This window comes from Megalobrama amblycephala, linkage group LG12 (assembly GCF_018812025.1).
Source record: "Megalobrama amblycephala isolate DHTTF-2021 linkage group LG12, ASM1881202v1, whole genome shotgun sequence".
NCBI classification, from domain to species: domain Eukaryota; kingdom Metazoa; phylum Chordata; class Actinopteri; order Cypriniformes; family Xenocyprididae; genus Megalobrama; species Megalobrama amblycephala.
The window spans coordinates 3,341,657-3,365,740 of record NC_063055.1 but is presented as its reverse complement, the minus strand read 5'-3'; the positions used below and the strand labels follow the sequence as shown (position 1 = coordinate 3,365,740).

The 24,084-nt window shown below is 35.3% G+C and overlaps 1 protein-coding gene across 2 annotated transcripts in view; it reads right to left on the bottom strand.

Annotated features, from left to right (window-relative positions):
• Window positions 1–22,214, bottom strand: part of gcn1 (GCN1 activator of EIF2AK4) — a 54,107-nt gene extending 31,893 nt beyond the window's left edge. The window contains exons 1-29 of one of the 2 annotated variants that reach the window (XM_048211416.1): window positions 22,070–22,214; window positions 21,136–21,244; window positions 20,799–20,862; window positions 18,069–18,200; window positions 17,871–17,979; window positions 17,656–17,754; window positions 16,922–17,056; window positions 16,560–16,628; window positions 16,366–16,474; window positions 14,577–14,651; window positions 14,368–14,496; window positions 13,292–13,342; window positions 12,774–12,872; window positions 10,923–11,096; window positions 10,675–10,827; window positions 10,108–10,200; window positions 7,714–7,789; window positions 6,184–6,343; window positions 5,914–6,103; window positions 5,703–5,827; window positions 4,923–5,101; window positions 4,714–4,807; window positions 4,131–4,244; window positions 3,839–4,037; window positions 3,437–3,586; window positions 3,115–3,296; window positions 1,634–1,714; window positions 1,409–1,552; window positions 1,200–1,324 (exon numbers count right to left, since the gene is read on the bottom strand). In XM_048211416.1, the coding sequence (XP_048067373.1) occupies window positions 1,200–1,324; window positions 1,409–1,552; window positions 1,634–1,714; window positions 3,115–3,296; window positions 3,437–3,586; window positions 3,839–4,037; window positions 4,131–4,244; window positions 4,714–4,807; window positions 4,923–5,101; window positions 5,703–5,827; window positions 5,914–6,103; window positions 6,184–6,343; window positions 7,714–7,789; window positions 10,108–10,200; window positions 10,675–10,827; window positions 10,923–11,096; window positions 12,774–12,872; window positions 13,292–13,342; window positions 14,368–14,496; window positions 14,577–14,651; window positions 16,366–16,474; window positions 16,560–16,628; window positions 16,922–17,056; window positions 17,656–17,754; window positions 17,871–17,979; window positions 18,069–18,200; window positions 20,799–20,862; window positions 21,136–21,244; window positions 22,070–22,087 (3,437 nt within the window). In that variant the 5' untranslated portion in view covers window positions 22,088–22,214. Of the gene's footprint in view, window positions 1–1,199; window positions 1,325–1,408; window positions 1,553–1,633; window positions 1,715–3,114; window positions 3,297–3,436; window positions 3,587–3,838; window positions 4,038–4,130; window positions 4,245–4,713; window positions 4,808–4,922; window positions 5,102–5,702; window positions 5,828–5,913; window positions 6,104–6,183; window positions 6,344–7,713; window positions 7,790–10,107; window positions 10,201–10,674; window positions 10,828–10,922; window positions 11,097–12,773; window positions 12,873–13,291; window positions 13,343–14,367; window positions 14,497–14,576; window positions 14,652–16,365; window positions 16,475–16,559; window positions 16,629–16,921; window positions 17,057–17,655; window positions 17,755–17,870; window positions 17,980–18,068; window positions 18,201–20,798; window positions 20,863–21,135; window positions 21,245–22,063 lie in introns of both variants that reach the window. The other variant, XM_048211415.1, reaches the window with a different exon arrangement.
• Window positions 22,215–24,084: the final 1,870 nt, after the last annotated feature.

Here is a 24,084-nt window from a genome sequence, read left to right as displayed (position 1 = left end):
AGGTGATTTTTTTTTTTTTCATTTTATATTGACATGCATATTCACTTTTGAAATGTACACTATTTTAGCTGGTTAAATAATATTACATATTTTATTTTCACAAATGAATATTCACTTTATAAATGTCTATTTTAGAAGGTGATTTTTTTTTTTTCATTTTATATTGACATGCATATTCACTTTTGAAATGTACACTATTTTAGCTGGTTAAATAATATTACATATTTTATTTTCACAAATGAATATTCACTTTATAAATGTCTATTTTAGAAGGTGATTTTTTTTTTTTTCATTTTATATTGACATGCATATTCACTTTTGAAATGTACACTATTTTAGCTGGTTAAATAATATTACATATTTTATTTTCACAAATGAATATTCACTTTATAAATGTCTATTTTAGAAGGTGATTTTGTTTTTTACACAAATGCACATTCACTTTAGAAATGAATGTTATTTTAGCTGGTGAAATATTATATTTTTATTTTATTTTCACAAACGTATGCTCATTTTAGAAATGTCTATTTGAGAAGGTGATTTTTTTATTTTACATTGACACGTGCATATTCACTTTTGAAATGTAAATTTTATCTGGTGAAATAATATTTATGTTTGTTTTATTTAATTTATTTTGACAAATGCATATTCACTTTACAAATGAATGTTATTTTAGCTGGTGAAATGTTATATTTTTATTTTATTTTCAGAAATGTATGTTCACTTTAAAAATGTCAATTTTAGAAGGTGATTTCCTTCATTTTATTTTGACACATATGCATATTCACTTTTGAAATGTATATTATTTTAGCTGGTGAAATATTTTTTTTCCTTTTCATTTTATTTTGACATGCATTTTCATTTTTGAAATTTAGCTGGTGAAATAAATATATATATATATATATATATATATATATATATATATATATATATATATATATATATATATATATCCATCAGCAGCAGTTCATTCCCACAGAATAACCTGGACTGCTTTCCTAACAACTGTGAACTGCGCTGGAGTCCACATGATGAACCATTTCCCAGAGCCCTGTTTTCAAATTAACTTGTGTTGTTCCCTGAAGTGAGTTTGGAAAACAGCTTTAGCACAAACCAAACTCTGATGTGAAACTGATTAGCACCAGCACCGGAGGCTGCAGTGTGAAAAACTGATGCTACACTTAAAGTGCATGACTCACTTCTCTGCCAGAGCTCTGGCTTCCTCCTCCACATCGAATTTCGCCACCCACAGTCTCCTCAGCATCTTCAGACCGTTGGCGTCAGCGCTGTCGGTGGGTAACGCCAACTCCATCTCCAGCAGACCCTACAAGAGCCAGTTCAGAGGTTTCATAATATACTGTTAAAACAAACGTGTTCAAAGGCAAAATGACATCAGAAAGGTACTGACCCTCAGTGCGGCGTCTCTGACAGAGAAGCACGGGGACAGTAAAGCCTCCAGCAGAACGTCGATCTCAGGCTGTTCGGCGAGCGCACATCCCCCCTGCCCTCCAGCGCTGGCACACAGAGCCGTCAGACAGTCTGCTGCCAGCACCTACAACAAACACACTGTCACAACACAACTCTCATCAAATACTGCGTGTGTCTGAGCGCCGCTCTTGATTCCAGGCTCTACCTGAAGGCGAGGGGTGGACGTGCCGATCACTTTGGTCAAAAGCAGCAGCATACTGACCCTGGGCAGCAGCTCTGGGCCGTTCTGGACAAACAGAAACAGAGATTCATTATTAACTCCTAGGGGTTGAGTTATACAGACATGGATAGAATCATAAATATGCACGCATGAATTTATGGACACATGAATGAGAGGTTGCACTATTTTATAGTACATATACTTACAGTGTACTTACCTAAGAAAGTACTGGGTAATATAAGGTAACTACATTGGTTAAGGTTAGGTTAAGGGGTAGGTTCACCTAGTTTTTACCCAGTTATTGTAATAATTATAATAAGTACATAGTATGTACATGGGGAACAGGACTGTAAAATAAAGTGCAACTGAATAAGATTTTACTTCATGAACATGCACAGATATAACTGGATTTATTTTTATGTAATTTAATTTTTACTTTATAATTTAATTTTTTTTTAAATAAAAAATATATTTAATAGATATTTAATAAATATTATATAATAGAATTCTTTTTATAATTTATAATTTATTTAATAATGTCATCTTAATAGTTTTTTAAATTAAATTAAACTTTATAACAGAAATTAGAATTGATTTTTTTTAGATGTAAATGATTTAGTAATATTTAATCTAATTTTTAAGATACAATTGGTGATTCTGAATGAGCCACTGACATGAAACATACATAACCACAACAAAATTCAGATTCATATCTTTAATATTCTAGTGCACTTAATTGCAGTCATTCATTCATTAATTTCCTCAATAACTTACTAAAAGAAAATCAAATCACGAGATCAAAGCACTACAATAACAATTCAATCAATTTCAAAATACATAATAAAAGTCCCATCCTACATTTTTTCTTGTTCCAGAAGCCATTAAATCGGATATACATCATAATAGGGGGAAAAAGACTATCGCAAAGTCCATTTCATGCCAATTTTAAAGGCCTGTTAACATCAAGACTGAAAACTATAAAGATAACAATAACTATTAGTTATTGTTAGTGTCCTGCATTTTATAAGCACACACTGTGCTCAAGCTCTTAAAGCAGAATGGATTCTGATTGGCTGTCAATGTTTTTATCATTCATCAGCTTGAAAAAAAAAAAAAAATGTTGTGAAAGTGATTCAAATGATATTGTTTCTCTGTGTCGTTATCATTATAGTTGTAGTGTGGACTCTGATATTCTTTTAGATACTTAGAATGAGTTTTAGAACTAGATCTTTATAGTTATCACTGGTGTGAACAGCTCTTAGGAATGGCATTCATTTGCATGCTAATTAGTTATGTAAAAGATTATTTACATGTCAGTTTTTGCCACGATCTGACTAAACTCAAATCTGAAATCTAAAACTGAATTCAAAAATTCCTGAATGACTTCAGTCAATGCAAAGTTGATGAATCATTAAATCAAAACCACAGATTAATGTCAAAGCAAGCAGTTGAGAACCCAGCCGTACCTCGTCTATCAGTGTATCGTCCGAATGCGCCCGCAGCTGTGCGTGTGTGTTGATGACCTGTAGCGCGCGGGTCATCGTGAGCTCCGACTCCTCCGAGGATCCGCTGCTCTGACTCAACACAGCCTGCAGCAACGGGAAACAGAAGGAGAACGCCGGCGCTGACAGGGCAAACGCTTCTGACCCTGCAATGATTGAGAGGTTTGCCAAGTTACAGAAGCTCTTTATTATTGTTTTGGTCCACTTTCTTGCACTAAAACCTGTTGTAATTTAGTTTTCATGTCCATTTTTGACCCTCTCCTGCATGTGGGTGTGTGTTATTCACCGGTTTTGCCGTCTCTCTGAGGTGCTGTGTTTGTATGCAGCAGTAAGATGGTTCGCTGCGTCGCCGTGTTCAGATCTTCTTGAGCCCAAGCAGGATCCAAATCACACTCTGGCTTCAGCTGACGCAAGGTCACATGACCCACGAGAACGGCTAAATATATAAAGAAAAACACAGATTTGAGTCACGTTCACACATGAACCCAAAAGTAAGACATCTGAAAATCACACATGCTAAAGCTTGATATATTCTCTGTAAAGCTGCTTTGAAATGATATGTATCGTGAAAAGCGCTATACAAATAAATGTGAATTGAATTGAATTGAATTTGACATATGAAATAATAAAAAAACAAGGACCCTTAATACAACTGAAGGTTTATAAACATAGGAAAAGGAAGGCTTACCCAAGTAGTGCAGTTCTTTAGGCATCAGAGTGACGCCGATCTGCAGGAACACCGGTTTGATGCGTGGAGCGGCCACAGGAGACTGCAGGAGGGGCAGAAGTACCTGCACGACTGCAGGAAGATGAATCCAGATCAGAGGAGGACGACGGGCCAGAGACGCCTCCAGCAGACCGACCACACACTGCAGCTCCACGTCCAACTGAGAGAAAACAAGAGACAGAGACGCGTCTCGTTGGTTTGTTCACACTGATCAGGTGTCTCAGGTGGTCTACAGTAGCGCATGACCTCTCACCTCCTGCAATTTCTTGCGGATGCTGGACTCTTTCTCCAGCTGGTTCTGCATCATCTCCTTCTGTTTGCTGGTCAGCTGGATCTCCTCTTTGATGCCTTTCTTCTTCTTGATCTCCTAAAGGACAAACACAAGGAGAGGCTCAATCAAACGTGCGGTATAAAACCGAACGAACTGCACCGGATACTGTATCCCAAAATGCAATGTGCTTAACTTTGTCTCATTTTTCAGTGTGGTGGATGAACCACATGCAATATTGGCCATGATTTTTAATGTCTAGACTCATTATTTGGTCAGACTTGATTTGACGCTAGGTGCCCAAATTGTTACTAGTCCAGTAAATCAGTCTATAACTACTTTTTAATGCAAAAACTGCATTATAAAATTGCAAAATAACTGTTTATCTTCAACATGACAACTGAATTAAACAGGTAATGCAATGAGATGAGAAATGAGTTCTCCATTTCTGTTGGAAATACTATTTGACTAAACAATGTACAGAAACTATTCAGATCTCACATTAGTACATACAGCCCAAAATAACCCTTTTTATTGCATCAGATCTTTTGCTGTATTTCTCTCTCACCTCTTGAAGCTCCAGTTCAATGATCTGCTCTTTGAAGGAATAAGCCTTGTTCTCTCTTTTCATGTTGCCTTTCTTCGTGCTCTCCTGCTGCGCACTGCCAAAAACAACAATTGTGTTTACAGATCCATCCATGTGATTCTCATTCACTCGACCCAGCCTCAGATAATGAAGTTAATTCATTTCATCTGGACTGATTCAGTTCAATTTACCTCATAATGATGCTCTTGTCGTAAAGTTCTCCCTCGGGCGTTTTCATGATTGCATATTCCTGACGCGTCACCTGGACCAGCGCAGGATTGGACAAGCGCTGGGTCACGTGATCCATGACACGCGGCAGCAGTTTAGTTGGAGACAGAAGCGACAGAGAGCCGACAGCATTCTGAACAGCCTACGGTGAGAGACAATGACAACTATAAATATAAAAATAAATATGACCGAATCTTAAATTTGTCCTTCTATATCAGTGCAATAATTCATGTTTTTGAAAGAAATCTCTTATGCTCATTATTTGAACGAAGACACAGTATATACAATATATATCAAATATGATGTACATTAAAATGCTGCAATTAAATTAAATATATTCATTATAAATTTTATACAATATTTAATTAAAATTCATTTAAAATATAATTTTTTAATTTAATATTTATTTATAAATTATTATGGAATATTTCAGTAATTATTATAAATGATTTATCCATGCATGTTTTTTTTTTCTTTTTAAATCATGTGCCTCAATCTTTTTAATCAAAATAACGTCCTCTCCCTCTTGCAGCGACATTTCTTCTCTGATGACGAGGGCGGGGCAACCTGTCACTCACATGAGATCCACCAATAGCAAACCACAACCATCCAATCAATTCCCCATGGACAAAATCAAGCCCCGCCCTACATTTGTTCTCGTTTGAGAAGTCGTTTCACTCTGACATACGGCACAATAGGCAAGAAAAGACTATCGCAACTTCTCATGTCGACTTTAAATTCACCTGGTTGTCTGTGTTGGCTTCTAGCAGGCGAGGTAGAATCTTCTCCAGGTGTTTGTCGATGAATTCAGCAGGGTTCATCTTCATAGTGGACAGCAGAGAAGGCCACAACTCAGACCTGATGGCCACTGAAAAAGAAAGAGCATGATTAACAGCTGTTGGAAAATTCCTGTATGGATGCAATCAAATCTACTGGGACATCAGAGAGACGGACCGATTGAGGGATGATGGGTAACGATGACAATATCCAGGGCCAGATTCTCAGTCTCCGCCAGGTCGTTCCACTGGGCCGCCACAGAGCAGATAACGCTCAGAGCGTCCAGCAGGATCCGCGGAGCAACATACGAGCGTCCGATCTCAGTTAGCTCACCCGTCTCCGTATAAAGAGCATCTGACGGCAGAATCTGATTTAAGAGATGTAAAAATTAGCAAATTCAAAACACGTCAGAGTAAAGCAATCGTTCAACTCCTCTTCATCCCTCACCTTGTGTTTGTTAATAATGACACGCAGTTCTCCCAGAAGGCCGTGGGCCAGGCTGGATCCGCCCAGCGAGGACAGGAGCTTCTTCACGGACTGCTGAGCACGTTTCCGCACACGCCACTGACGGGACAGCAGCGCCATCACTGTGGCCTGATGATACATCCTGAGGACAGCAGACAAGGGTTTGAGTCACGTGATCGCTCACAGATACTTATGAAAATGGCAACAGTTTTTGCACTGTTTTTGAATGCAAAAATTCACCCGAATTAACCCTGGTATGTGCAAATTTCATCAATGCTTTTGTGGCATCAAAATGCCCGTAGACATCACCGATTGGGTAAAAATGTGTACAGGCATTTTGAAAACTCTGTAAAACAAGATGTGCATGTTTATGAATTCTTCTAATAAATATAATTATCATATTTTTCAGAGTTGTCAATTTGACACCAGATACTACGGAAGGTAGGGCTGCACAACGATTAATCGCGATTAATCGTTTGCAAAATAAAAGTCTGTGTTACGTAATATATGTGTGTGTTCTGTGTATAATAATTATGTATATATAAGTACATGCATATACATGTATATATTTAAGAAAAAAAATATATTTATATATAAAATATTTATATGTAATATAAAAAAATATATAAATATGTATATTTATTTATACATGTATGTGCATGTATTTATATATACATACATAATGCAGCCCTACAGGAAGGTTAATAATATTCCTGGTCTTTTTGTAACATTGTACATTATTGTATAGAAATAAACATGTCCTAATGTTTCATTGAAACTGATCAAAAATGTTTTCTGTTGATTTAATATCATTATTACACATCTCTCTGGAAAAATGTATTGCCATTGGCAATAACTTATTAAATAGTTTTTCGTTAACTGAAATAAAGCTGAAATAAAATATAAACATTACATGAAAAACAAAAGTTTAAATGTTGCTTTGGCAACTAACTGAAATAAAACAAGTTGAAGTACTAAAACTACTAAAACTGAAATAAAAATAAACTGAAGCTAAATAGAAATATATATAAAAATGCAAATGATAAAAGCAAAACAATATTACTAAAACTAAAAATGAAAAAAACTAATTATATAATAATTAAAAAAATAATTTAAAATATTAATAAATTCTGTAAATGTATATTAATACAAAAACAACACTGGTGATTGGTCAATCTCTATTTTTACATAATGAAGTAAAACAAATCAAATGAAGATTCATATGCATTTGTGTATATGTGTATATTCGTTTAACAAGTGGTTTAACGGTAAAGTCAGACGATCAAATCACAAAATAAACTCTTTCAGGGTGATACAAGATCCAATACAAAAGTACCAGGTGATACAAAAGTAAAATGATTTACAAATGCTTAGTTTACATGTTTGTTCACATTTTTAGTAACAAAAACTGTAAAACTTAAAATAGAACACAGGAAATAGAATTCCCTCTGCCAGATCAATAAATAATTAAATAATACAAAAAACATTTCAGGGAAAATAGTAGTGACTCACTGAGACTTGCTGTTGTTGAGTCTTTGAGGCTGATCCAGGAACAGTCTTTCACACAGCAGCAGGATGGTGCACAGAGCTGTGGGTACAGGACAGGTGTGTGTGAGAGAGTGATCTTCATCAGATTTACAACTCAGTGTTACTGTTAAACTATTAAAAATGATTTTCATTAATGGAGCTGAAATGAAATAAAATACAAACAGATGAAAAATCTAACTTTAGACATAACTGAAATAAGTTGAAGTCCTAAAACTACTAAAAACTAAAATAAAAAAGAAGTAGTAAATAAACGAAAAAACCATCAGTGATCTTCCTTTGTGCATGCAGAAAACAGTAGCTGCAGTAAAATACCTGAGGTTATTTGACTCTGAATCCTCCCTTTACCAGTTGTTAAAATCTTTAAAGAGGAATTAATACACTTTTTTACATGTTCATCTCTCTTTAGTGTGTAATGTTGCCGTTTACGCATGAAAAAGGTAAAACAAAAGTCCCTCCAGCGGGAGTTATTCTCTATATCAGTGTCAGTGTTTCCAAACTCCCTGAAACTCCTCTATTGTAGTCTTGAGTTTTCTAATGGGAACAAACACGTCACAATATTCTCATTTAAATAATTACCACCCACAGCATATCCAGAATGAAGGGGCGGGGCCTGGTTGAGTTAGTTAGTATTGTGTTGAAACTGGCAGTTAATGGTAAGGGGCGGGATAACACAATCGAAGCGGTTGACCAATCACAACACACTGATCCAGCCGACCAATCAGAGCACACTGAGCTTTTCAGAAGGAGGGGCTTCATACAGACAAGAACTAAACAGAGTGTTACTGACAGACTGGGAAGAGAGGAGCTGCAATGTAAAATAAAATGTAAAATAAAAACCTGTTCTAGTAGAGCCCAAAAACAAAATCAAGACTTTGAAAAAGGGCATAATATGGCCTCTTTCTATTAGTTAGACTAAATATTTTCGTCTAACCAATTAAGCGAAATCCTAGAATCAGGGTTCCCACTCTTTTTCAGCGATCATTTTCCAGGACATTTTCAATTTTACAACAATGGGAATAAAAGACTGGAATTACGCCCTAAAGTAATATATTGCTCTCTAAGACTTTAAAAGGTTTATTGCCATGACTTAACTATAAAATCAGTTTTTAATATGAGCTCTTAATCATACATTATGACTATGGAAGATTGTTTCCGTTAAAAAAAAAGGTAATTGCAACTTTTACTTTTTATCTCGCTATTCTGACTTTTTTTTCCCCTCGCAATTGCAAGTTAACATAATTGTGATTTGATATTCGCAATTGCAAGATATAAAGTCAGAATTGCGTGATAGAAACTCACAATTCTGACTTTTTCTTGCAATTGGAAGTTTATATCTCACAATTCTAAGAAAAGTAGTAAGAATCGCACGATATAAACTGTCAAATGCCAGAAAAAAATAATAATTGCGAAAAAAAGATCAGAATAGAGTGATATAAACTCGCAATTCTGACTTTTTTTCCTTGCAATTGCGAGCTTAAATCACAATTATGTAAACTCGCAATTGTAAGAAAAATATTTAGACTTTTTTTTATTTATTATTCAGTAGCAGAAACAAGATTCCATAGTTTATTGTCATTACTTAACTATTGATCCACACATCTATTTTTTTGGCAGTACGTTTTGGAAGATCATTATCTTTGCAAGGTGGACTTTTCAGGGTAAGAGATGGACTAAAAATAAACTAACACCTTACAGCTAGATTCCGGAAGATAAATTCTTCAAACAGTGGTACAAGAGGATGTGGTGCTGGTCCTTCAAGAGTCACTCTCAATCTGTCTGTCTATAAAGCCTATAAAAAATCTGTCTTGTATTTTACTACAATTCAGTATGTGATTCTTAAATGGGGGGCATTTTTAGGATTCTTTACCTAAACTAAGTCTCTGAGATCCTGACACCTCACACTTCTGGAGACTGCAGGTAGGTTGCAGTTCTGGAAAATGGTGGCACTGAAGACTAAAGGGATTCTGATGGTTTCACACTTAATTCTTCACTGAGCAATTTTGCTGTCCAATGATCATGCCTTAACTGCAATTTCTAGTATTGCATTAATATTGCATCCTTCTTGGGGGGATTTAATAATTTTTGACCTTTCAGTCTGAGATAAATCTCTTTTTGGCTCATTTTATCATCTTTTAGCTCTTTGGTCTCTAAAGAAAAACCCAAGAACTTTTTAAAAAATAATTTTCCAGGACAACTACAAGATTTTCCTGGACATTTTACATTTTCTCTAATTTTCCATGTGTTTTCCAGGACTGGAAAATTTGTCATCGATTTTCCAGGTTTTTAAGGTTTTCCAGGACGAGTGGGAACCCTGTAGAATTGCCTCCGGATAAGCTGGATAAATGGAGCGTTTCTGACCTTCTTCACTGGCCTGAGAGAGGAACTTCTCAGTGGTGAACAGAGGCTTCTTTTCATCCAGTATCATGTTCCAGAAAGACACCAGCTTCGCTTCTAAAGACACAGAAGAACATGAAGATACACCAGCATGAGACACAGGAAGATGTCAGCAGAGTCTCAGTAGCTATGTTTCCATCCATCGTTGAGAATTTAACTTATGTGAAAAATTGGAATATTGTATAAAACATTTGCAAATAAAGCAGCGTTTCCATCCCATGTGTTCAAGAGAACAAAATCATCACTAACTGGGAAATGGGCACAAAATATCTGTAATAAAAATGGAAGTTGCTGCAATCGGGGAAGCCACTGTGGCATCATAAATTACTCGCGTCTCAGAGCGTGAAGAATGTTCTCTTGAGTTCAAAAGATTCATTCAGTAAATGTGTTTCCATCATGTGTCTTCTTATCGGATAAAAAAAAAAATAAATAAATAAAAAAATGTATCCGCCTCAGCGCATAAGTTTTTTACGTATATTTGTAGTATTTATGCGATACCCCAGTATGTGCATAGCTAGTGTGAACGCTCACCAGACACAGAGTCGAGCACAGACAGCCGACAGAGCAGCACAGACGCGGTCACGCCCTCAGCCAGCAGTGCATGCTGGGTATTCTGAGCAGCAGCTTTCTCCACAGTCTGGATGAGGAGAGGCAGGAAGTCAACAGCCTGACTGAGAGTGTCACCTAAACAGGATGAAGACACACAAACGCTGTTTATTTTGACAACATCAACAGCACACATTTAAATCCATGTGAACCATCCCAGCAGACCAACTGACCTTTGAAAGCCCCGAGCATGGCCTGGAGATACGCCTGACGCACAAGGGACGTAGACGTCTTGAGGGTGAAGGCTTTTTTAAACCATTCCCTCAGCTCTGAGGGCACATCCACCGTCAAACGGCCCGTCCACTGGGATAACACAGACACTGCGTGTACCAGCGTCCCCTCGTGGACTGCAACACACAAACACAACAATCAGCAGATATTAGGTTTTTATGCATGTTTAAGAAATGGAAGATTGTTTAACAAATTAAATTTACAAGATTTCACAACATTTTTGCATCAAAAATTTAAAATTCATATCAAGTCATTAAATAGCAAACTGGGTAGAAATAAATAAAATCTTGATATTTAATTTCAGCTACCTGCATGGAAACATTTCTCATTTCATTTAGTTTAACTTGATGTACTTAAAGAAATGTAATAAATATGACTAAAAACTATATAGGCATTAAAAAAACTAATAAAAATGATGAAAACACAATTACTAAAACTAACTAAAATGGAAAATATTGAACAAAAACTATAATATCTCAATGATGCTAAAATAATGCTGTTATTAATAAAAAATAATTATTTAACAACGAATTTGCATGTTCATGGCTCTCGGAAGTCAGTTAAAGGGTTAGTTCACCCAAAAATGAAAATTATGTCATTAATGACTCACCCTCATGTCGTTCCAAACCCGTAAGACCTCCGTTCATCTTCGGAACACAGTTTAAGATATTTTAGATTTAATCCGAGAGCTTTCTGTCCCTCCATTGAAAATGTATGAACGGTAGACTGTCCATGTCCAGAAAGGTAATAAAAACATCATCAAAGTAGTCCATGTGACATCAGTGGGTTAGTTAGAAGTTTCTGAAGCATCTAAAATACATTTTGGTCCAAAAATATTCAGCATTGTCTTCTCTTCCGGGTCTGTTGTCAATCTGGGTTCACGACTCCGCAGCGACGCTGCTGATGTGTTATCCGGTGTGCCTGAGCTTCGTTTACAGTCTGAGGGAGACGCACGCTGTATTCAAGCTATTCTACATTGTTTGTATTTTGGTATTGCTATATTTTTTAAAATGGTGCGTAAGTGCGCATGTCACGGATGTCCTAATCGCCAAAAACAACGACGTAAAAGTGCATTACCAACGCCGACAGATGAAAGGATTCAATGGAATCAATTCAATGGAAAGGATTCCGGAAGAGAAGACAATGCTGAATAAAGTCCTAGTTTTTGTTATTTTTGGACCAAAATGTATTTTCGATGCTTCAAAAACTTCTAACTAACCCACTGATGTCACATGGACTACTTTGATGATGTTTTTATTACCTTTCTGGACATGAACAGTATACCGTACATACATTTTAAATGGAGGGACAGAAAGCTCTCGGACTAAATCTAAAATATCTTAATTTGTGTTCAGAAGATGAACGGAGGTCTTACGGGTGTGGAACGACACGAGGGTGAGTTATTAATGACATAATTTTCATTTTTGGGTGAACTAATCCTTTAATGGTTATGGTGAGCAAGTAAAACAAATAAAATATTTTTAATTTTTTTTTTTTTAATATTTAATTTTTTAAAATATTTTTTTTTGTTTTTTATTTTTTAAAATTTTAAAAACATTTTTTAGTGTTTTATTTTGAATTTTTTTACTTTAAAATAATTTATTATCAATTAATTTTAAATAATAATAATAATTAATTAATTATTAGTGTTACATCAACACAAACCCCTGCAGTACCCTCAAAAACCCCAGTTTATGAAAGTAGTCTAAATGCTCTCATACTCATATGGATGTTGAGTGTTTTAAACAGTAAGTTTAAAAAAAAGTGTATATTAAAAACTGTAGGTTACTCACCTTCCTGTTGCAGGTATGGGATGAACATCACAGCCACACTGGAGCTCAGAGACTGAGAGGAAGCACCAGAGACGGCATGATGACTGCAACTTCTGATTCCTGTTTCAAAAACACACACAAATTATGCTTAATATGACAGCAGGCGCTTACTTGAATAAAAAACTCACATATTCATGCAGAAGTGAGAATGAGATTTGGGAGATAAACTGGAAGGAACAACTTTCAAACAAAGCATGTGTTTTTGCATTTAAAAACTCAAGACGTTCTCGGTCTCAAGACACATGTTTTAAAAAGTTGAGCTTGGCATAAAACACTGCAAAAGACACTAGACACAAGCACAGTGGTCAAAGATGAACCAATGAAAGAGCAGTGCAGGAGAACGCAAAAACACGTTTCCTGAATTAGAAGCGATCAAAAGACACTTGATTTCAAGATTAGCTACTAGAAAAGAAAAAAAGTACAGGCCTGATGAGCATATGAGAGAGAGAGACAGACAGACAGACAGACAGGATATTCACCCGAGAGAACACTCATCTTCTGGGCCACAACAGTCAGCTTCCCCTCTGAGCCTGTGCAAAACAAAATTAACAATTAGGAATATCCTGCTTCAAAAAGCGAGCAGGATCTGGTGATGTGTATGTGAGACATCCTACACCAACATCCTATTCATGACCTTCCAGTCATTAATGATTATTGGATACGTTTCATATAATAATAATTTTATTGAGATTACAGGTGTGGTTTTCCACACGCATCAGGTTTCTATCATAATAATTATTATATTTAAATGACTACATTTATTGCTTTCACAGACAGATCTTTTCACTCAACACAAGCATTTTTAAATGTTTTTTTTTTTAAGAGAAGTCTCTTCTGCTCACCAAAGCTGCATTTATTTGGTCAAAAATACAGTAAATCGGTAATATTATGAAATATTATTACCATTTGAAATAACTTATTTCTATGTGAATATACTATAAATTGTAATTTATTCCTGTGATCAAAGCTGAATTTTCAGCATCATTACTCCAGTCTTCAGTGTCACATGATCCTTCAGAAATCATTCTGATATTCAGATTTGCTGCACAAGTATCATCAATTATTGGTGCTCATTTATTAATAATAGTTCCTATTATTATTATCAATTTTAAAAAAAGTTTTTGCTGCTTAATATTTTTGTGGAAACTATAATACATTATTTTCTGGATTCTTTGATGAATAAAAAGTTCAAATGAACAGCATTTATTTGAAACGGAAATCTTCTGTAACATTATAAATGCCTTTACTGTCACTTTTGATCTATTTAATGCATCCTTGCTGAATAAAAGTATTATTTTATTTTTTAGTATTTTACTTACCCCTAACTTTTCAATGGTTGTGAATTTTTGTACAGTTTCCACAAAAATATGAAGCAGCGCAACTGTTTTCAACATTGACAATCAAAAATGTTTCTTGAGCAGCAAATCGGCATATTAGTATGATTTCTGAAGGATCACGTGACACTAAAGAATGGAGTAATGATGCTTATGATGATTTTTGATTATGATTTCCAGCCATAGAAATCTTAATTGTAAAAGTTCATGGCCACACTGACCTCCAAGGATGCCGAAGAGGTGTTTGACGAGGTCCTGGACGGCGCTGGGGTCGCTGCACTGCTGGGCCAGATTCTGAAGGGCCGCCACCGCCTGCTCCATGAGCTCTGGGTTATTGGCCTTCAGCTGACCTGAAACACACAGACACGACATTAAACCTGCACGTGACACCTCAGACCAAAACATCTCAAACACACTGTCGACGACTCACTGGAGATGCCCTTCCCGATGTCCAGCGCATACTGACTCAGGTCAAGTGTGAGAGACGCCAACATGGAGGAGATCGCTGGAGGAAAGACCAATAACAGAGATGGAAATATGAGCAAAAGACTATAAAACACAGGATTCTGAATTATTCAGAAATTAACAATCAGTATATAGTAAAAAGTAATATCTTGTTCATGCTTGGTAGACGAGAGGTTTCAAAAAACCTTTAAAGCTTTTAATATTTTTATATGTCTGTGTGGTGTTTTTATTGTGCTTTAAGACAAATCGTGCAAATTCATTAATCAACACCATTACTGAGTATTTTCTCTTTAAAACTGCAGTGAACCAAAGACGGTCTCAAAAACACGGTTTGAAATCGCTGGTGTGTCTGACGTCACAAACTACCATATAACCAATCACATTAATGCGTGATCGTCAACAAGTGGATCTCTGAGCTGGTGCGAGTGAGTGGAGGCGGGGCTAATTTGCATATTCATAGAACTGCGTATACTAAATGAGGCAAGGGTGTAGAGTTACATTCAAGCTATTTTAAGGCATTCAAGGGAAAGAAAACATTTAAAAATATCATTTTGGTGATCAAAGACGAGTTTTAAGGGGATAAAATTATAGACTACAGGGGGGTATTTTAAAAAAATACTCCCGCAATTGAAAAAGAAAAAAAAAAATTGTGAGTATTTCTATAAACAAAAGCAATTATTAATGAACTGTCAGAAACACTATTTTTTGACAACAATATAATTTTATTATATTTAGGGCTGCACAACGATTAATCACGATTAATCGTTTGCACAATAAAAGTCTGTAATATATGTGTGTTCTGTGTATAATAATTATGTATATATAAATACATACATGTATAAATTTAAGAAAAAATGATATTTATATATAAAATATATTTATATGTAATATAAAATATATATAAATATGTATATTTATTTATACATGTATATATTTCTTACATTTATACATGTATGTGCATGTATTTATATATACATAATTATTATACACAGAACACACACATATATTACGCAAACACAGACTTTTATTTTGCAAACGATTAATCGCGATTAATCGTTGTGCAGCCCTAATTATATTTCCCCTTTTAATTGTTAAAATTAACCAGGGATATTATATTTACTAAAACTAAAAGCATACAAAACATTTTAGTTACTTAAATAAAATAAAAATTAACTAAAATTTAAAAAAGCATGTTTTATTTCAGCTAGCTGCCAAAATTTCTCATTTTCATTTAGTTTAACTTGCTGTACTAAAATAACTAAAAATGAAATAAAAAAAAAAAAAAATATAGACATTTTAAATAAGGTTCCTTTTGTTAACATTAGTTAACATAAAAAATGCTTCTAAAGCATTTATTAATTTTAGTTAATTTTAATTTAAACGTTCACTAATGCATAATTAAATTAACAGTTCATATTATTTAATGGACATGAACTAACAATGAACAGTTGTGTAATAAATACTGTAACGAATGTATTGCTCATTTTTAACTAGTGGGCTAATGGACAAAATGATTAAAACGTTACAATGAAAACTGAAAATATGAAAAAAAAATTTAATTCATAATACTAATAAATTACAATAGTATCTCAATTATGCTAAGATAACACTGACAATAACATTGTGTCATGATAATTTATTCTGAGCAGTAACACAATTGCACTCTAATGATGATGACATCATGAAGTATCTGTCTTGATGAATCACAGCGTGAGGTAGTTTGCGATGCGCGTGTCTGAATGTGTGTGACTCACTCTGCATGCAGTTCTCAGGGCTGCGCAGCAGAGCTTTCTGTAAGGTGGGCAGCAGTTGCTCCTTAAACTCCGAGTGAGACATGTGACGAAGCATCGAGCCGCTCTTTTCCTGAAACACACATTCAGCTTCAGGCTTTATGATCTCGGCACTGCAAAGAGTGTCAATTCAACAAAGTCACGACACAGATTCTCACCAGTATGTGCTGATGCGGTCTGGTCTTACTCATGAGGACCGTCTTCATGTACAGGTCCAAGAGAGCCGCCTAAAACAGAACAGTGTTGGCATTGTTAAATTAAAGTATTAAGTCAAGTTTAAGTTCTAAAATTACTAAAAGTAAAATTAATTAAAGCTATTTAGTTTTTTTTTTAGTTTTTTTTATGAAAAAATTCCATTAAATAAACATACAATATTCAAGTAAAAGCTAATTAAAAATGTTCATAAATACTAATATATATTAATAAATATTAAAATAACACTGAAACATTTGCACCACTACAGTCAACACAGTTTTAACACACTACTGGCATGTGAAGCGCCAGAGGTCGAGTTTATCACCTTGTGTTTGTTGATGGTGGCGATGTCTTTCTGCGCAGTGCAGAAGTCCACGCACAATCCCAGCAGCGGTACAGACACACAGCTCTGATCCAGACTCAGCAGAGTGCTCATGTACTGATCCACCAGACCCGGGTTCTGCAGAAACAGAGACAAAACTTCTAAACTGAAGGACTGCTGTTATATTACAACCGAGCAACACTAACTATTGAATAGACATGAGCTTTTACATTCGCAGAGAAAGATCTACACTACCAAAAGTTTGCAGTCATTGAGTTTGTTTTTTAATAAATTAATACTTTTATTCAGCAAAGATGCATTAAACTGATCAAAAAAGACATTTAGAATGTTACAAAAGATTCCATTTCAAATAAACACTGGTTCTTTTTTTTTTAATTTTCTATTAATCAAAGAATTCTGAAAAAAATGTATCAGTTTCCACAAAATTATGAAGCAGAACAACTGTTTTCAACATTGATAATAAGAAGAAATTGATATTAGAGTGATTTCTGAAGGATCATGTGACAATGACATCTGGAGTTATGATGCTGAAAAATCAGCTTTGATCACAGGAATAAATTACATTTTAAAATATATTCACATAGAAAACAGTTATTTGAAACTGGGATAATATTTCACTATATTACAGTTCTACTGTATTTTTGATCAAATAAATCGACCCTAAATTTTTAAACGATACTGTATGAGACATCAGACTGAATTCATTTAGTTTTCACCTCCTTCCACAGCTTGTTAAAGCGCTTGCTGGTTGACTTGAGCGCGTTCCCTGAGGCTCCGCCCACCGCCTCTGCCAGCAGCAAACTCTGAACCTCAACCTGATTGGAAAAGAGAGAATATGATTGGACAGATATGTAGAGATCTAATAAAGTCATACAGGTTTAGAAGAAAGGCTAAACTAAATTATGAAAATCAAAAGTTCAAAACAACTGACCAGTTTCTTCCAGTTGGCTCCTTCTCTTTTGTCTGCGGTGGGGAAGACAGTCCGAACGATCAAACAGGTCCATGGCAGGGCGCAGCAGGCTCCTGACGCTGTGCTCTTCCTGTGGGTATTTTTGACATTATATCGTATATAGATCAAAGCTTGGAGAAACTGGCATCTGATAACTATAAGATTTCTGCGGTCACTCACCCAGGCATCACACCCCTGCTGACCACCCCGCAGCTGAGCAGACCGGGAGGGAGGTTGCTCGCAATGGCATCAGGCTGTGATTGGATGAGCACCTCGATGACCGAGAGCAAAGCTCGCCGAGATGCAGCATCCCTGAGAAGACAAATCAAACCCACCTGCATGAGAAGAACATACTCGCATGCTTTAAAGAGGACACAATATTCCTCATTTAAATAATTTCCACCCGAGGCATACGCAGAATAAAGGGGCGGGGCCTGGTTGAGTTAGTTAGTAGTGTGTTGAGACACGCAGGTATGGTAAGGGGCAGGACATTTCCCAAACACGCTGAAAGCGCTTGACCAATCACAACACACTGATCCAGCTGACCAATCAGAGCACGCTGAGCTTTTCAGAAGGAGGGGTTTCACAGAGACAGGAACTAAACAGAGCGTTACTGACAGACTGAGAAGAGAGGAGCTGCAACAATGGAGAATATAGGAAAATAATGTGTTTTTTTTAACATTCAAGCATGAAAACCTGTTCTAGCTGAGCCCAAAAACAAAAACAAGACTTTGTAAAAGGGCATAATATGCCCTCTTTAATGCAGGGGGGTCCAGGGCCACAAGGGAGTCCTAGGAGGTTCGTGGAAAAGAGAAAACATTGTAAAAAATAAATAACGAAAGGATTAAAATGAAGAATTAAATAGTATAAAATAAATAAATGAAAACAAATAAAATAGGATTAAAATAAATACTACAAATTAGATTAATATAAATTAGATAAGTACACAATAAAAATGTGTTTTATAATAAATACATTTGAATAAATATTAATATTTTAAAATGTTAATATAATTAAATATACAAATTTTATTAATTTTGATTTAAATAAGTAAGCAGTAAACTTTTGATTTAAAGTCCTCCTGTAGTCAATTCAATAATTATATGCCTTAAAACTCATCTTTAATCACCAAAATGACATTTAAAATAGGACTGTCAATCGATTAAATTTTTTAATCACGATTAATCGCACACTTATCGTGAAATTAAGCATACACCATTTATCTTGTTTAACATGTCCATTTTGCCACCATTTTCTATATCCAGCAAAGTAAACCACCAGGTTGAAGTGTGATTCTCACAAAACTGTATTTTACAGCTTTTTTCAAGGTAAATTTAGATGTTGTTCCAGAAAAGGACACTTGCAGATTCCAAAAGGACACCAATCAACCAAATTATATGATTTCATATAATTCATACATTTTTGTAGGCTACACCAAAGCACCCATAAAAAAAAATAAAATAATAATCACAGCACACAAAAAAAAAAGAATTTCAGAATTCAGTGTATAGTATGTGCAAAAGCAAAGAGCTTGTTTACATTTTAGACAAGTCACAGGACCACATGGAGATGCCCAAAACACCTAAACCAACCGCCTTGACCTGCATATATACTAAAGTACACAGCAACATACACAGGACAAATCCAAACATTATCCTGAATGTACTGAAATGTGTCTGTGCATAAAAACAATGTGCGTTCAGTGCATTGAGAGCACTCATACATGATTTGTTTGCGCATCAATATAACAGACTCACGTGACTCCTGTATGTCACCACAATTGCCTTTACTTTGATTGCAATCCTTATGCATCAAAACTTTCATAGCAAGAAGCTGGTTTGCTTTATCCAGCCGAGAAACATAGCTTTCATATAATCTGGCCATACAGCAGTGGGATGTTTCGACGTTCCGTTCGGACAGGAACAGAGCGATGCGGGAGGGTTCGCGCTCTTCAGTTACAATGACAGAGAGTTTGTGTTTTAAAGCGAAACAGACACTTAAATGAATAATTCTCTCTGCCATCTCTGATATAATCAGCATGGACTTTAAGATCATCTACCTGCGTGACGTAAATTACGTTATGACATAATTTCACATGCTTCTGTAATTTTTTCGCGTTAAATGCGTCAAATTATTTTAACGTGTTAATGATTTTGAATTAATTGCATGCGTTAACAGCCCTAATTTAAATGTTTTTTCCTGTGAATTTTTTTTTCATGCCTTAAAATAGCTTGAATGTAGGGCTGGGCGATATATCGCATGCGATTCTCACGCGCATTTCGTCAGTAAAGCCGGTTCCCTGATTCCCATTAAATCGCCATCACCTGCTTTAAAATGGAGCGCCTTTTAATAGACAGAGCCGTAGTTCACTGATAAGCCACGCAAAATCGGGTTCATTATCGAAGTCGATTCATCTTCGATACTGAACGCGATTTTGCGTGGCTTCTCCGTGCCTGCCGACACGTTGACGCGATTGGTTACAAGGTAATTTGTGTCGTCAGAAACACCAGCGATTTCAAACCTCCGGTTTGAGACTGTCTTTGGTTCACTGCAGTTTTAAAGAGAAAATACTCAGCAATGGTGTCGACTTATGAATTTGCACATGGTTTGTGTTAAAGCATATTAAAAGACAATATTAAAAACTTGATTTTCACCATAGGTGAATTTAAAATAAATAAATAATACATTTAACAGTAGAGTACTTCAGTGAGTAGAAAAACTTAAAAATATTTTCCACATAATACTTTAAATTAGTATAGTCTACAATTAAAATGAGTATAAATTGGGTCTTTAGACATGAACATTAATTTTGTTCCTCATGAGGATGATCATATTTGATGGTCCATAGCCTCTAAAGGATTGTAAACCCCTGCTTTAGTGGACAGATGAGAAGAAATCGCTCACACGCACCTGTATCTGTGCAGAGTGAGGCAGAAGAGTTTGCACAGTCCTTTAATGGCCGGCTCAGGAAGATCTGAAGAGAGAATTTAACCACAAACAATTAAAGGCTTCAAACAGCACAGACACAAATGTAAGTCATTTACTCACTCTCACATCATTCCAAACTTTTGAACACATGTATGACTTCTGATGACTTGAAATTCAGCGTATGAGTGGTATATACAACAGTTATGAAGCTTTAACAGTGTTTTTATGCCTTTAGGAGCTTGACAGCCACTAGACTTCATAGAAGAAATAAGTCATATTATTACTTTATCCTGATACAGCAACAGAGAGATCAACTCACCCTTTCCTTTCACACATTCCTTCACTTCTTCAAGAATCTCTCTGCGTTCTTTAACGCTGGATGACGTGACTTTCACAGCGAATCTCTTCAGTGTGTCTGAAACCTGCCCCTACAAACACAAAAACAAGAGCCATCGGAGAGCTGCTCATCTAAATGCAAATATCACATCGTGATCATATTACATTTACTGGAGTTTTTTTGTAATCTGGGCATCTTAAGCACAACTTACCATGGTAAATGTTGTTTACAATACTTATAACTACATTTATTGTTACTATATTAAAGTTCGAGATAACGTCATATTAGTCACCGCTGTCATAAAACAACATGATGAAATTGACAAAGATTTTGAAAGCATCATATACTGACAGAAGGATATTAATTTATTATAATTTTACATTAGCATTTCAGGCTAATTGTATGATTACCGTGGTACATTTTCATAAGTGACCCCTTACAAAAAGTAATGATGTTGTCAGTGATTATTTTTATTTACCACAGTATATTTACAAGGCATTTTGAAGATTACCACGATAATACAGTGCTACATGTCCCAAAACATGGTTTTACCATGATACCATGTCCACAAAACACGGTACTTCTGGCACTTTCTTATCAGGATCTGAAGTGAATGTGTGTTTGAGATCAGCAGATACACATTTAAGTGAGTTACAAACGTACTACAGTCTCAATCTCTCTCACATTAGAGCAGAATCATAATACATGTGTTTATTATGCAACTGTGCTATAATTAATGGTCATTTTGTCATTTCATGCACTATCGCGCGCGCACTGCGCTTTCTGGTGTGTCTGAGCATCACGCGCTCGCAGAACACACGTCATCTTTTTTTAAAACACATAAAAAAAGTGGTGAGATACAGAAGAAAAGTTTGTGTTTTAATGTTCATGCAGCAGTGGATCGACTCACACCAACCTGCGTGTCCGCCGCCATCTTGCCGGCCTCGATCTGGAAAGGCTTTAAGTCGTCACTTCCGGAGTCATTACCGTCCTCAGCCACGTGCTTCTCAGAGCTTGAGTTTGTATTTTCCTCATAGCGCCTCTAGAGGGCCCCGGTCAAACGGACCATCACACGTCATAGATTCAAGGGGGCTAAAACTTTTATTAATTTAATTAATCTTCATTTTATTTAAGCGGTCTAATAATTAAATATATATAAAAATAGACATAAAAAATGGAAAAATATATATATATATATATATATATATATATATATATATATATATATATATATATATATATATATATATATATATATATATATTTGGGTTTTTTGATATATATATATATATATATATATATATATATATATATATATATATATATATATATATATATTTAGTAGTAAATTAATAAAGTAATCAATATTATAAAGCAAGCAATATTACTTTATATATATATTTACTTTATTACTTTATCACTTTGTAATATATATATATATACATATAGAGAGAGAGAGAGAGAGATTTACTACTAAATATATATATATATATAAAGTAATCAATATTATAAATGAAGCACTATTATATATATATATATATATATATATATATATTTGGGTTTTTTGATATATACAGGGAGTGCAGAATTATTAGGCAAGTTGATTTTCTGATCATATTTTTTTCCCAAGCACATTTTACCAATTCCAATCCACATCAATCTTAATAACTACTATTAATATTGTTTTTAATCATTTATAAGTGATATATAATTGTTCATGAAGGCTGGAAATGAAAAATGCCTTATATTCAGGTGTGCAGAATTATTAGGCAAGTTTTCTTTTACAGGCAAAATGAGCCAAAAAAGAGATTTAACTCAGACTGAAAAGTCAAAAATTATTAAATACTCATGAGAAGGACGCAATACTAATGCAATACTAGAAATTGCAAAGTTAAAGCATGACCAAGGGACAGCAAAATGCTCATTGGGTCAGCGGGGTCAGACAAAAACAGGTGGAAAAGAAAAGACACGTTAACTGCAAAATAATTAAGAATTATGTGTGAAACCATCAGGAACCCTTTAGTCTCCAGCGCCACCATTTTCCAGAACTGCAACCTACCTGGAGTCTCCAGAAGTGCAAGGTCTCAGGATCTCAGAGACTTAGGTTAGCTAAAGAATCCTAAAAAATGACCCGCACTTGATAAGAATCACAAGCTGAAGTGTTATAAAATACATGAAGACTGGGTTTTTATAGGCCTTATAAACCGACAGCTTGAGAGTGACTCCTGAAGGACCAGCACCACATCCTCTTGTACCACTGTTTGAAGAATTTATCTTCCAGAATCTGGCAGTAAGTTTTGGAAGATCATTTTTAGTCCATCTCTGCAAGACAGACATTTCAGGATAAGAGATGGACTAAAAGTGAACTCAAACACCTTACTGCCAGATTCTGGATAAATTCTTCAAACAGTGGTACAAGAGGATGTGGTGCTGGTCCTTCAGGAGTCATTCTCAAGCTGTCTGTCTATAAGCCCTATTAAAACCCAGTCTTCATGTATTTTATAACACTTCAGCTTGTGATTCTTATTAAGAGCGGGTCATTTTTTAGGATTCTTTAGCTAACCTAAGTCTCTGAGATCCTGAGACCTTGCACTTCTGGAGACTCCAGGTAGGTTGCAGTTCTGGAAAATGGTGGCGCTGGAGACTAAAGGGTTCCTGATGGTTTCACACTTAATTCTTCACCTTAATTCTTAATTATTTTGCAGTTAACATGTGTCTTTTCTTTTCCACCTGTTTTTGTCTGACCCCGCTGACCCAATGAGCATTTTGCTGTCCCTTGGTCATGCTTTAACTTTGCAATTTCTAGTATTGCATTAGTATTGCGTCCTTCTCATGAGTATTTTATAATTTTTGACTTTTCAGTCTGAGTTAAATCTCTTTTTTGGCTCATTTTGCCTGTAAAAGAAAACTTGCCTAATAATTCTGCACACC